At 35.4% G+C, this 13,925-nt stretch overlaps 2 protein-coding genes and 1 pseudogene across 3 annotated transcripts; 2 read left to right on the forward strand and 1 right to left on the reverse strand.

Moving 5' to 3' along the window:
* Window positions 1–2,764: 2,764 nt before the first annotated feature.
* On the forward strand, window positions 2,765–6,471 carry LOC120119695 (protein NLP2-like). Its single transcript, XM_039139504.1, has 3 exons — window positions 2,765–3,610; window positions 3,767–4,829; window positions 5,456–6,471. The coding sequence occupies exons 1-3, from the start codon at window positions 2,936–2,938 to the stop codon at window positions 6,313–6,315; spliced, it is 2,598 nt and encodes an 865-aa protein (XP_038995435.1). The 5' UTR covers window positions 2,765–2,935; the 3' UTR covers window positions 6,316–6,471.
* A 128-nt stretch (window positions 6,472–6,599) lies between these two features.
* Window positions 6,600–8,898, reverse strand: LOC120119696 (cytochrome b-c1 complex subunit 6-like). 2 transcript variants are annotated; one of them, XM_039139505.1, is made up of 5 exons: window positions 8,846–8,898; window positions 8,507–8,554; window positions 7,780–7,864; window positions 6,892–6,981; window positions 6,600–6,818 (listed from the first exon to the last, which is right to left on the reverse strand). In XM_039139505.1, coding segments are annotated over exons 2-5 (210 nt in total). In that variant the 5' UTR covers window positions 8,509–8,554; window positions 8,846–8,898; the 3' UTR covers window positions 6,600–6,785. The 2 variants fall into 2 exon arrangements, with proteins under 2 accessions (XP_038995436.1, XP_038995437.1); XM_039139506.1 differs by lacking the exon at window positions 8,846–8,898 and adding an exon at window positions 8,728–8,752.
* A 1,363-nt stretch (window positions 8,899–10,261) lies between these two features.
* On the forward strand, window positions 10,262–13,309 carry LOC120120087 (annotated as a pseudogene).
* Window positions 13,310–13,925: the final 616 nt, after the last annotated feature.

The raw sequence follows: 13,925 nt of genomic DNA on the forward strand, positions 1-13,925 counted from the left end.
TATGTTATCCTTAACAATTGCAAAAGCATGTCCAACTCAAACCCACATCGGATAGTAGCTTTTCATCACCATCAAGAGTTGAACACGGATAAATTAGTAATTAAATTAAATTTCCCTTAGGAATCTTCTGTATTAAAAATATATATAAAAAAGTGTAGAGGGATATCCTCCATGAATCCCTTTCAGTATCTGCTTTGATTCCTTTGGCCAACACCATCTTATATGGAGTTGACTTTTTAATTCCCAATGCCTCACGCAAATCCTATTCTAAATTGTTACTACCTTTTTCTGCATCTTGGTGCTTTATAATTAATGAAACCCATGCCACACCTCAAACTCTATCTATCTGCCTATTAATGTCTTTGCAATTAATCACACACAAATAAAAGGATATGAATATGTTTTAAATCATTAAACCACCTTAGTGATTAAAAGGAGTATAATTCTCTCTTATGGTCATGAACTCGAGCAACAAATCATTCGAAATAAATATTACTTTATAATCGTTTATGGATCGTATTTCCCTAATCTACGATGCGAACGTAGTTTTTATCTTGCTTTTTCCTTTTTATTTATACCTGATATATGTGTGTGAAAATTAGTGAAATTTTAGTATGCTATAATTCATTGTGATGATGATTTTGAGATGTGGTATGAGTTTCTATGATATGAATCATACTTATGATATGGTAAGAGTGGTAGAATATGGTTAAGAAAATATTTTGGTATGTTTAAAAGAATGTATGATAAGTATATGTTGCATAATTGGTAGTGTAATCCCTTAAACCTAACTTTTATACATCGTCGGATTCGCAAATGTCACATTGAATCATCGAACATCGAAGTGATCCTACAATTCACGATATCATAAAATATAATTTACTTGAAAATTTTAAATCATATTACACAATATATGAAAAACATAAAATTACAAAAGTGAAGTTCCTTTATTTAAAAATCAATACATAATTTATTTACAAGTTGTCCCCAATGTTTTCAGTCGTCTAATTTTGATCACCGATTAAAAAAAAAGTGATTTTGGTCCCTTACGTTATCGGTCTATTCGATTTTAGTCTCATGACCGTTAACTCTCGTTAACCCATTAACGGAAATCTGAGTTGGCAATTAAAAAAAATAAAACAAAGCCACATATCTTATTCTTTACATTATCGATATGTCCAATCTTGATCATCGGTTAAAAAAATGGTTTTAATCTCTTACGTTATCAATCCATTCGATTTTAGTCTCTCAACCGTTAACTCTCGCCATCTATTTTCATTGTTCAACTCTTTGACAACACGAAAAATCCATTGTTCAACTCTTTGACAACATGAAAAAACCAAAAGCTCTAGCGTATTCTTCTTCTTCTTTAGGGGGTGTTTGGTTCAATGATTGTGGGATTACCATGTTTGGTTGGCCGGGAATCTCATTCCCGGTAATGTTTTATTACCAATAGTAGATTTTTTGGGGTATATTATCGGGAATGTCATTACCTCCCTTCCCTTAGGTATTGTAACATTATCGACGTTTTGGACTAAAATGCCCTTAAATTTTTATTTTTTTTCCAAAAATATCCTTCTTATGTCATTGAATAATAAAAATTCTACGAAGGTTAAATTACAAATTTATCCTTAAATTATTTTAGATTTACAAAAAAAAATCTATAATTAAAATTTTATATGAAGTTCAGGGGTTAAAAAAGATTTACCATTTCATTAAACCTTTTTTATATTTTTAATTTTGTAAAAAATTATATAAATATTATGAATTTAATTTTTTAAAGAAAATATATAAATATTTTACAATTTGTAATATTATACAAATATATAATAAGGACAATTTGGTCAAATATACATTCTAATAATCTTTTATTCCTTTAACCAAACACGGTAATCTTACATTCCTGCTAAACCAACCAAACACAAAATACAACATTCCCAGTAATCCTATTCCCTGGTAATCTTTTATTCACACTGATAATCTTACATTCCGTGAACCAAACGCACCCTTAATCCTTTATATTTAGTTTCATTTTGAAAGAAATATATTAGTTGACTAAATGTGGGAAAATAAAGAAAGTCAACACTTAACCATTGGAAAATAAGTAAAATATTACTCAAAACGTCAAGTATAAAAAATCAACACTTAGCCATTGTAAAACAAGAATCAAAACCCAAATTCAGCCGTGCAAGACAAGTAAAATCCATGAATGCCGAAGCTGTGTTTTTCTTTGTTGAATTACCAAATATTACTGTAATTTCTTTTAAAAGTAGACAATTCAATCTTTGAAAGCAAACATGAGTCAGTTTACAGTATATCTATTGAACAATACTCGTTACCTGGTGAATGAGATGACAAATCTCCTTTGATTTTTGATTAAATTGCACTTGGAATATACTTAAATATTTTTCTCTTTTTAATCAATATATATTTATTTTAACATTATATTTAAAATCATTCAATTTTGGTCTCACAAATCTACTTAAAAATTGCAATCGTAAATAAAATTATTAACTTAAATAATATAATGTATATGGACAACAAAAATATCTGAGATACAAGTTGCTTTGCAATATATTTCTCCTTTTATGTGGTTGAGGTCTTGTGTAAAAGGGTATATTCATCAAGAAGAGCCACACATTTGATATATTTAGATTGCTTCACTCCAATTCTATACTATACAGAAACCCAAAGTTCCGAAAAGGTTCTCTTTCCCCCCCCCCCCTCAAAGACTCTTTGTAAAGTGACTCGCTTGCTTCTTCTTCCCAGGTTCTCTTTCTTTGAGCTTTATGTTAACAGTGAGGCTTAGAATTTGCACACATACAACAAAGCCTCTAGACTTTTTGTTTTTTAATTTTGTTTTGGTCCATGATATTGTTTGCAATTGGGACGTAATATAGGCTCTGCTTGAACTCAAATCTCAAGCCTTGTAGACATGGAAGGCTCTACCTTTGGGAACTTCTGTGGTGCTGCTATGAACTTGGATTTTATGGATCAACTCTTGTTTGAAGGATGCTGGTTAGAACAGTTTTCTCCCTCTCCTTATACTGACAATCTTTCTAAAAACCAATCCCCTGCTGCTGCTGCTTCATCTTCATCACAAGATGGAAGCTTTATTGTTGAAGGATCATGTCCTTCTTTACCTATGAAACTCAGGCTAATGCAAGCTATAACATATTGGAAGGAATCTACAAAAGATAGGGATGTTCTTATTCAAATATGGGTACCTGTTAAAAGGGAAGGCAAGAATGTTCTTACTACCAAAGGCCAACCCTACTCTGTTAATACAAACTGCAAGAGTCTCAGAATTTTTAGAGATGTCTCCATTTCCTACAACTTCCCTGCTGAGGAGGACTCAAAGGAAGCTGTTGGGTTGCCTGGCCGTGTGTTTTTGGGGAAGTTGCCCGAGTGGACGCCTGATGTTCGTTTCTTCAGAAGTGATGAGTATCCTCGTATTAGCTTCGCACTCGAGTACAATGTTGGTGGATCTCTCGCACTTCCGGTTTTCGAACGAGCTAGTGGACATTGCTTGGCTGTTGTTGAGATTGTCACAACTGCTCAAAAGATCAATTATCGACCCGAACTCGAATACATCTGCAAAGCTCTTGAGGTCTCTAGTTTTTCTGCTTCTAGTTATTTTGCTATGTTGCTTCCTGCAGTAGATGTGTTTGTATTTGTTTATATGCATTAGTCATGTCTTAGATGGGAACTATAGTAGCATCTTCGTCATGGAATTGCGGTCTAAACAACGTGTATCGATGTGCAGGCTGTTGATCTAAGGAGCTCACACAACTTCAGTCCTCAATATGCACTGACTTGCAATGAGTTGTATCAAGTTGCATTGCCTGAGATAGCTGAGGTCCTAAGATCTGTCTGCAAGATTTATAAACTGCCTTTGGCTCTCACATGGGCCCCATGCTTCAATCAAGGTAAAAGCGGATGCCGGCATTCAGACGAGAATTATTATCTCTGTGTTTCCACCCTGGATACTGCTTGCATCGTGGCTGATGACGAATTCTTGGGCTTCCTCGAGGAGTGCTCCGAGCACCACCTGTTTAGAGGACAAGGAATAGTTGGCAGAGCATTCACATCGAACAAACAATGCTTTGCAACTGATATAACTGCCTTCAGTAAGACAAACTATCCCCTCTCACACCACGCTAGGATGTTCGGACTGTGTGGTGCGTTAGCTATTCCGCTACAAAGCATTTTTACTGGATCGGTTGAATTTGTTTTGGAGTTATTCTTGCCCAAGGATTGCCATGAAAGTGAAGCACAGCAGCATATGCTGAACTCACTGTTCGGTTTTGTGCAACTGGCTTGCCAGAGTTTGCATGTTGCTATGGACAAGGAGATGGAGGAGGAAGTGATACTGCCGGCTAAGGAAATGGCAGTTGCTTCCGATGGGAGATCAGACAAAGAAGAAAATAAACCTACAATTTCTTCTCCAAAGGATAACTCACCGGAGGAGTCATCGTGGATCGCCCACATGATGGAGGCCTTGCAGAAGGGTAAAGGTGTTAACGTCTCATGTGAATATCAAAAAGAACCAAAAGAAGAGTTCAAAGTGACAACCAGTTCGGAAGACGTCAGGAAAGAGTTATATAATGAGCATCTACTTTCAGATTTTGGGCTCCATCAAAATGCTGGAAGCACAGGTAGTTTTGAGGGAGGTGGCGGTGATACCTCCTCATCCGGTGGACGTCACATTTTAGCCCCTAAAAAGGCAGGCGAGAAGAAACGGACCAAAATGGAGAAGACAATCAGCTTGCAGGTTCTTCGGCAGTATTTTGCAGGGAGTCTCAAAGATGCTGCTAAGAGTATTGGTGGTAGGGAAATTATTCCACTATAATTACGAGTAATTTCACTTTTATGTTCAACTAAACAATATAAAATTCATCAGAGTAATTATTGTTTGGTGAGGGATCTTCCGATTATTTCGCGGGGATTCCTCAACAACAGAAAATGTATTATTATCTCAGAATGTTTGTGTGCCTTTCTAGCCCCTATGATTTTGACTCCCGACCACTAAGAGAGTCCGGAACGCCTTGAAGAGGGAGAACCCGATCCTTAAATCATTTGGCTTACAGTTGTGGATCATCCCGAGTTGGTGTGGGATCACCAAAAATATCCTAAAGGACACACGTTTGATCCCCAGAAGCACCAACCTGTCACTGCATGACGGTAAGCCAAACGAGATAAGGATTGTGTTCTCCCTCTCCTAGGCACTCCCGGGATTCTCTTAGGGTAAAATCCCAGGACTAATATTTAACCTTTTCTGCCCGGTTTTCTCCACTAAAATTTTAATCTCTGACATATTTGTGTCACCATGCCTCATTTTGTAGTGATAGTATAAACATCATTGCCATCCATGCAGTGTCATTTCCATCTATTTGTCTTACTATACATGTATAAAACTACCCAGATCACACTTACCCAGTTTATTTTATTGCAGTGTGCCCTACTACACTCAAAAGGATATGCAGGCAACATGGGATCACTCGATGGCCATCTCGAAAAATAAAGAAGGTAGGCCACTCCTTAAGAAAACTTCAGCTCGTAATAGATTCGGTCCAAGGTGCTGAGGGTTCCATTCAAATTGGATCATTCTACTCGAGCTTCCCCGAACTGAGCTCGCCAAACTTTTCCAGCAAGGGTCCTTCATCATCAAAAATCAGTAGCCAATCAAAGCCATCAGAACCTCAACCCGAGAGTGGCATGTTCGGTCAAGGAGCTGCTGCTCCAAAATCTCCAACTTCATGCAGTCAGAGCTCTGGTTCAACTACCTGTTGTCACACAAGCATGAAACAGCTTAATACTGGTCTCAATGCCTTGTGTAGTGCAGATGGGTTGGCGTTGGAAAACCACGGTGGAGCACTAAAGAGGGCTCTCAGTGGTGCTGAATTGCATGCCATGAATCAGGAGGAGCCTAAGCTTCTTGAAAGATCCCAAAGCCATAAAACATTCGGTGAGCTGCCTACTGTCGAGACTTTGCCTCCCTTGCCAAGAAGTGGTGGCTGGAATTTTCGAATCAGGGGTGCCATAAAAGTAAAAGCTATGTTTAGAGAAGATAAGATACGGTTTAGCTTGAAACCGAATTGGGGTTTCGGGGATCTGCAACAAGAAATTGCTAGTCGTTTCAGTATCAAAGATGTAAGCAGAATCAATCTCAAGTACTTGGATGACGACGACGAGTGGGTTCTTTTGGCATGTGATGCTGACCTCGAGGAATGCATGTACGTATACAAATCATCCCAAAGCAAAACAATCAAAATATCACTCGAACAAGCTTCTCTTCTGAATCTAGGAAGTTAGTTTGGTAGAAGTGCCCCATTGTGATACCAGGATCAGTTCCCTGATCATGCCAGGGATGGTTGGTATTTTGGATTCTGGTGCAAGTTGATGAGTGTAGCAGTTTTCTTTAGGAACATTTTGATTTATCTCCACACATTAACAAAACAATTATGTAAATCTAATTAGTAAATAGTAGGAATGAGATACATGAATCATAGACTGCGATAAGAAGAATACTCATATGACTGGTAAATGTTCAGTTATTGCATTTCCAAGTTCCAACCCTGTGTCAACATGCATGTCTAACAGGAACCAAATTTATTGTAAATGATCAAAAGTTTTCACAGTAACATTACAAAAAAATGTTACCAGTTCTCATATACACCACACAAAATTATACAAGGATATCAATAGTTTAGGAAACAATCAACTGGCTTTTGAACTCAAAACAGCAGGACATGATGCTAATGTTTAACAGAATTGGGCCCCAATTATTTCAGTTTCGAGAACAGTGTCTGTGCAACCTGCATTCCAAAACCTGGTATCAGGACAAAGCACACTAAATGAAGAATGAAAGTAAGGTAAAGAAGTACTTACACATTTATCGACACAGGACCAGTAGTCAAAATATTGACCAGTGCAATGCTTGTGACCACTTTCGTCACAGTCAATTCTCTTAATACATGCCTGAAGCCAGTAACTTGTATAAGTTGTCGCCAGATTCAGAGAGTAACAGGAGATTGTTCTAAGAATACCAAATCTTTAAGGCAAGAAAACAGAATGCTCATGGGACACCAAGTCTAATTATAAATTTGAGCATTTGCAAACAGTTATTAAGTTTCATAAAGAAAAGATAAATCAGGTTCACTACTCAAACACCGGCAAACCCTATGTGTCTGTTAGTAAGACCTATTATTTTCATTAGGCAATGCATGCCAGATTTTGCCTATCATGATTTTTTCTCGTAGATATCAAGTTGGATCAGCCTCAAAAGAAGAAAACAACTCGCATTTTCCAAAGACTATATATATATATATATATATATATATATCCTAATAACTAGTTCTGGCTTCAAGCTTTTCTTGAGGTTAAAATGGGGTTTCAAAAAGGAAAGAGCGTGAAATCGAAACTGCAGAGAATCATCAAATTTTCTTTTGTTCCGCCAAAGCAGAAAACATATGAAAAATGTAAGAAGGCAGATTAAAATATAAGGAAAAAACGGAGTAAATATGCCTGTTTATAGGATTCTCCCAAACTGATACATCAAGCAAAAAACATAGAAGCCTGCAGAAATGAAGTCCAGGGTTAAAAAAGCAAATAGGGTAGAATTTTTTTTGGGGGGGGGGGGGGTTGTACAAAACAACACACATGAATTAATACTAGTGCCAGTCAGTCAGCAATTATCAAACTCACAATTGAAAGAATGGTAAAAAGGATTCAATAAACCTTGCTCAGTTTGCAAAACAACTAATTTATATAACAAACCTCATAAGAACGAAGCTGTTTCACGCATTTAGGTTTGCAACCCTCTTCAAGATACTTCTTCTGATCAACAGGTTCCTCATCGGCCCTAAAAAATATTTTTAAATGATAAATAACTTAGATATGGGCATGGCATTGAAAGGAGTCACAAATTTTAGGAAAATAACATAATTTTTTTAAGGATTAAAAAAAATGAAATTAGGAAGCAACTATGAACTACACAACCAAGAGAAGCATTGAAAGAATTATAAGCAACTACTATTTTCAAAATATATCTGCAATTTCCGGATAATTGACCTTGGTGGCTACAGCTAAGAATACAAATGTTTAAACACTGTAAGTAATTTCTTTTCCCAGTTTTACCCGGAGAACTCCTTATCCTATTCCCTCCCACCCACTACTTATCTAGTTGATTAGATTAGAGAAAAACAAAAATGCTTATTGAATTCCAATTCCATACCATACGAAAAACATTTCATCAGAAAATCCAAAATCATTAAGATTGCACAATCTGTTGCAGTGTCCAACGTTGATCAATACAAACAACCCCAATACCCAACAACATACTTCAATCACAAACTTATCCCATACAAGCTTCATGTACAGATCAAGAAACCAATAGAGAGAAATCGTCTAACAAAAAAACCAAAAACAAAATATATCATCAAACTCCCCTCGCAAGCATACATATTTGACAAGTAAAACACAGGAGGCGCAAATAATAACTTACATTGCAAATGAAATGAACAACTTAACAGGGACGAACTTCGGAGATTACCTAACAAATAAATTACAAAGTCAAAAACATAAAGCTGGAAGTCAGTAAATTTGCAGAAAACTAAACAGATGAACAAATATTAAAAATGAAAAACAAAAGAGATAAAATTTCTCATTTAGAACAAAAGAAAAGAGGGAAAACGAAATCTACTAAACGCGAAACCCTAGATCTACAGATCAAGAAAAAATCCATGGTTGTCGATAAAAAGAATTTAAAAAGGAAAAATAGATCCCCATCAAATCAAATAATATATATTTTACCAGGCGTCGATGGTAAAGAAAATGAGAGTACCTTTGGGATAGGTGCAGAAAATTCCAAGCTTCTGAACCTTTTTTCCCGGCGGAAGAAGTGATAATAAAATGAACGGGAGCATGATTCAGGGTTTAACATGTACCAGGTGCGTAGTACGCACCATATTCATTTGTTGGTTTGGGCCCTTTCGGATACTGAGCCTTTCAAGTTATCTGTAAAACTTGTTGAACTGGGCCGGAAAACTTCTTTTTGAAGAAAAGAAAAAAAAAACTACTTTTTATTGTTATTTTAGGTATATATTATTTTTAATTTTTAATTAAATTTTATTTTTTAAAATATTGAATGCAAAAAACTATCACATATTAAAATATTTAATTTTATTTATATTTTTAATTTTTTTTTAAATATTAAACTTGATATAAATACAAGGTTGTATTTGTTTAAAGATTTTTCAACTATTTGACAATTAACACCCATACCTCTATATATGTGGTACCCGAACTCAAAACTTTAAGAGACAACTATAATTATTTAATCACTGAAACCGATTAATTCATATTTGAAATGATAAGAATCGTAAAGAATACATAGACATGTATGTAGACACATTTTCGTCTAAAATTAATTTATTATTTATACTATATAGTATTAATGTATTACTATTATTCTATTAATATTTCTTATTTAATATTGTTTTTATTACTATTGTATTGTAATATTATTCTTATTACGTAATATTATTTATGTAGATTATATCATATATTATATATCATAATATGTTATGTATCCCACTTTTATTAGATTACATTTATTATATAGTATTATTTATGTAGCTATTATTATTTATTTTGTAGGTCCATTGTAGTTAATTGAAGATCAGATCCAACAAACAATTTCCCACTAGGCCCAGCACAGGAGAAGCCCACATGTCAAGAAACAATGGGAGTTAGGGTTTTCTATCTTATTCATCAGCGCTGCACGATCTTGTCCGTTAGATTAGAGTGCAATCTAACGGTCTAGATCAAGAGCATTTTTAAGGTTCATGAAGAGTCCTCATTCCAACCTCACCAAGCTTCCTTTCAGTTTCTTCGGTGCATCTTAAAAGTGGGAACGTGATTTCAAAATCAAGAAAAACATAAAATAATATAGTGTTTTAGTTAAAATAAAACTCTAAAACGAACAAAACTAGATCTTTATGTCTATAAACCCTGAGAAAATAAGAAAAAAAGGAGATTGAATCAACCAAACTTGTAAATTTGAAAAAACAAAATTAAAAAAAGGTAAATTTTTACTCCCTTTGGTCTTCTTCATTTGCATGCACGACTGTTTAACCTTCTATCTTTCTTGTTGTACGATTTTGAAAACCCATCGACGGAGAAGGGTCGAGGATCGGAGGAGAGAACCATGAATTTCTTTTTCAGATCTCACTTTTCTCGAGGCTCTTCGATGAAAACCATGGAGATATTTGAAAAGAGGAGAGAAAGAGCTTTTAAACGCTCTAAAAATTATTTGATTTCACCGTCGATGAACGACAGTCGACGTCGATCTACGGCAATCGGCGAGGCGGAGCACCACGGAAATCTGGGTTCCCTTTGAACTCCGGTTGAATGTTCTTCAGCATATGAAGAGCATGTTCAGAGAAAACAAAAAAAAAATGATTTCAATCCATTTGAGTGGGGATGTGAAAAATGAGCTTTGTTTTTGAAATTTAGCCTTTATATTGACCCGAGGACCCGTTTGGAGGCTTCAAATCCGTGTGTTTTTAATGGGAAGGGTCTAATTTCCATCACAGTCTTCTTCAAAATTCATTTAAGTCCTTTTTAATTAACTCCACAGATATTTCTTTCTAAAATTTTCCCCAAACTTTGTTTTTATTTTAATTTAGTCTTTTAGATTTTTTTATTCCATTTAATCAGATTTAAGATTTTGTTTCCTTTTTCATATTCACGTGATTTAAGCTTTCATTTATTATTATTTTTTAAAAATGTTTATTCATTTTTCTAATAATTATTATTTTTTACCTCATTCGACTTTAATCTAGAATTTATTTTTTGAATTAGACTTTTCTTATTTCCTTTCTCGTTTAATTTTACACTTTAATGTTTATGAATTTTTCGAAGTACACTTCAATTTGTTTTAAATTTATTTAAAAAAAATCATATCCCTTAATTTTATAAATCTGATAGGCCACTTCCTTTCATCTTGTATTTTTTTTTTAATTTAGATTCTTCTTAAAAGCTACTAATTTATTCTAGCTGACCATTTATTTTATTTTGAATTTTGATTTGACTTTCTTTCCTAAACTTGCATGAGTTGTACATCCTTTTCCTGTTTTTTTTTTTTTTAATTCAGTTCACTATTGAACTCAATGGCCTTTTGTATGCTTGCCCCTTCACTCTTCAACTGAGCTATCAAACTATGATGATGGATATTAGTTCCTTATTTAGATTTAGCTTTTCCTGGTTTGGTCTAAATTCATTGTGAAATATGACCTCTCATTCGTTGTGTCTCCATCACACCAACTGATCTTTCGTGTTCAATGATGCAGTTCCATAAGTAATTTTTCTTGTTTGTTATATATATTTGCGTTTTTTTTTTTTTTTGCAGCCTTAGTTCATGCATATTTTAAACTTCAAAAACCAGTTTCAGAGCTTTTGGCTACTAAGGTTTACACCAAACTTCGGCCATTTGTAAGAAGTTTACTGTCCATTATGTAAGAAGTTTATCTAAAATCTACTCTTCTTCGACAGCTGGCTATCTTATCCATGCACCAATCAGGTGCATCTAACTCTACTGATGTGGTGTTTGGTGTTCTTTCGTACCCCATGAATGGTCCAATAAACTCAGTATCCCAAAGTGTACTGAGATCATCTTTAATTGAGCTGTTTCTTCAGCAATCTAATCTGACTTGGACCACCTCAATTTTTGGGCAACCTTCCAAGTTTGAGATTTTGAAGTTTCATTTCGGTATCACTATAATCCCTGTACAACCTGCTTTCATCTGGCCAATAACCCAGATTCTATTTAATTTTACTCCGAATAATTCCATAGCTGAAAAACTGGAAAACTTTATGCAGTTAAAAGGTCAGCTGAAATATGGACTGCATCTGAGGTCTGATGAGGTATGACATCTGTCTTGAGTTAAACTTACACATTTCGGTTTCACCAATATCTGGTTTTTGGGTGGATCTATGGTAGCATCGCACTGCCATTCTCATGACCTCAGGTCTGATCAAATAGTGTTTGAAAGTGGAAATAGGAAAATTTCTGGCTACCAAATTATTCAAATCAATTGAATTCTTGAATATTAATAAATCAGTTTCCATAAAGGATAATGAAACACAGTGCGTCTCTAGTGTTCTGTGTTAACTGTCGACATTTTTGGTGGTTGACGAAGTTCGAGCTCTGGGTTAGCTCCTAGGATATAGGTATAACTGCCAAATCATGTATTAGTGATTGCATCCTAGCGCCAGTTTTAGGGATCAAAACCATGAAGTTTTTTCATTGCAATGGAACAGAAACTAGGGTTGGAGGGAGGAGCAAATGCCCTGATGTTTGGTTCCTATATATGGTGTTTCTCGCTATTAATTGCAGAATTTGTTTGTGCAACTAACAAACGAAAAAGGGTCCACAATATCCTCCCAGGTCATAATTCAGGCTACGGTGATGTCATCTGATTGGCTCAAACCATCACGGAGTCTCCTACAAAGAATCTTGATCTAAATAACTCAGTCTTTGGTGAAGTTAAAAGCACTAGCTTGTCATCTTATCTCAAGGGTACACTTCATGTTGTCCCTCCCACTGCTTCACCCGTTCCGTCTCCAGGGCCGTTAATTTCCCTGCCTCCTACTTTTTCACCGACACAACCATCAGCATCATCACCCAAGAGTCACCATCTCCAACCTTGCCATAAGTAGGGCTGTAAATGAGACGAGACATATCTGAGTTACTCGAGATCGATTCAGTCAAAGTTCGATAAATACTCGATTTGAATGGACTCGACTTGAGTTCTTAACGAACCAAAATGAGCTACTTGATATTCCACTCGAAAAGCTCGCGAGCAACTCGAAAATATAATATATTAATTTTAAAAAATAAATTAATAATAATAATAACATTTGTGTTGTTTTTTTTAAAAATACATTATAAATTTTTTATGTATTTAATGTTCATATTCGAGATTGAGTTTTGAGCTCCACTCGAGTTAAGTTTAAGGGTCTTTTTCCCTTATATTTTGAGCTTTTACAAGCTTTAATTTGTGGTTTCGAATTCAAGTCGAGCTTAAAAATTTGAGGCTCGTGAGTTTTCGAGTCGAATCGAGCTCAACAATACTCGAGCTCGACTTGGCTCCATTTTATCTTAGTCCCCTTCCGTCACCAGGTCCTAGAAGTGGTCCCTACACTTCTTTTCCTCCATTGATTTCTCCTGCACTTTCAATTACTGTTCCACCCCCTTTTCCATAGTCTCATCCTGCCGCTCCACCAAGATCTCATTCTAGCATAAGTCTTCCGAGGTCACAGTTGTCTTCGGATGTTCCACCATTACCTTCAGTGACTTACGGATCTCGTCCAGGGAAGGGCATGGACGGTGTGAAAGGCCCAGTTTTGCACCACTTGTCCGGCCTCCATTATGTAAGCATCCAATGCTAAGTGACTTGTACTATTCTCCGCAAAGCACATATTTATATGATCTGCATGTCTTTTGTTTTTGAAAAATGATCCTACTAATGGTTGCGGATTTGGTATTGGAGTATGGAGCTTTGTAATATTTGTTAAGATTCATCTAGCTTCCATCTACGTATATTATGTCAATGGTGCTTTAGATGATAGCCTTATTGCAATGATTGGTTTTGTGATTGTTGTGCATTTGCAGCCAAGCCAGAAAGTTGCAGGTTTACGATTTCATTTGAAAAGGATGTTTGTGTTAAACGTACCTCGATCTTTGGACATTTTTGTATCACAAGATTTCAAAACTTCATTGATTGTAGGGTTTTATGAGAGGACTGCAATCCTGTCATATTATTAGGCGACCAAAGGCACTATTTATTCCTAAAAATCCAGATAGGATCATATGCATATCATAAAAATGAACAAAAATCTTCCCCATTTACAATGCCTTT

This window comes from Hibiscus syriacus, unplaced genomic scaffold (assembly GCF_006381635.1).
Source record: "Hibiscus syriacus cultivar Baekdansim isolate YM2019G1 unplaced genomic scaffold, ASM638163v2 tig00110332_pilon, whole genome shotgun sequence".
NCBI lineage: Eukaryota > Viridiplantae > Streptophyta > Magnoliopsida > Malvales > Malvaceae > Hibiscus > Hibiscus syriacus.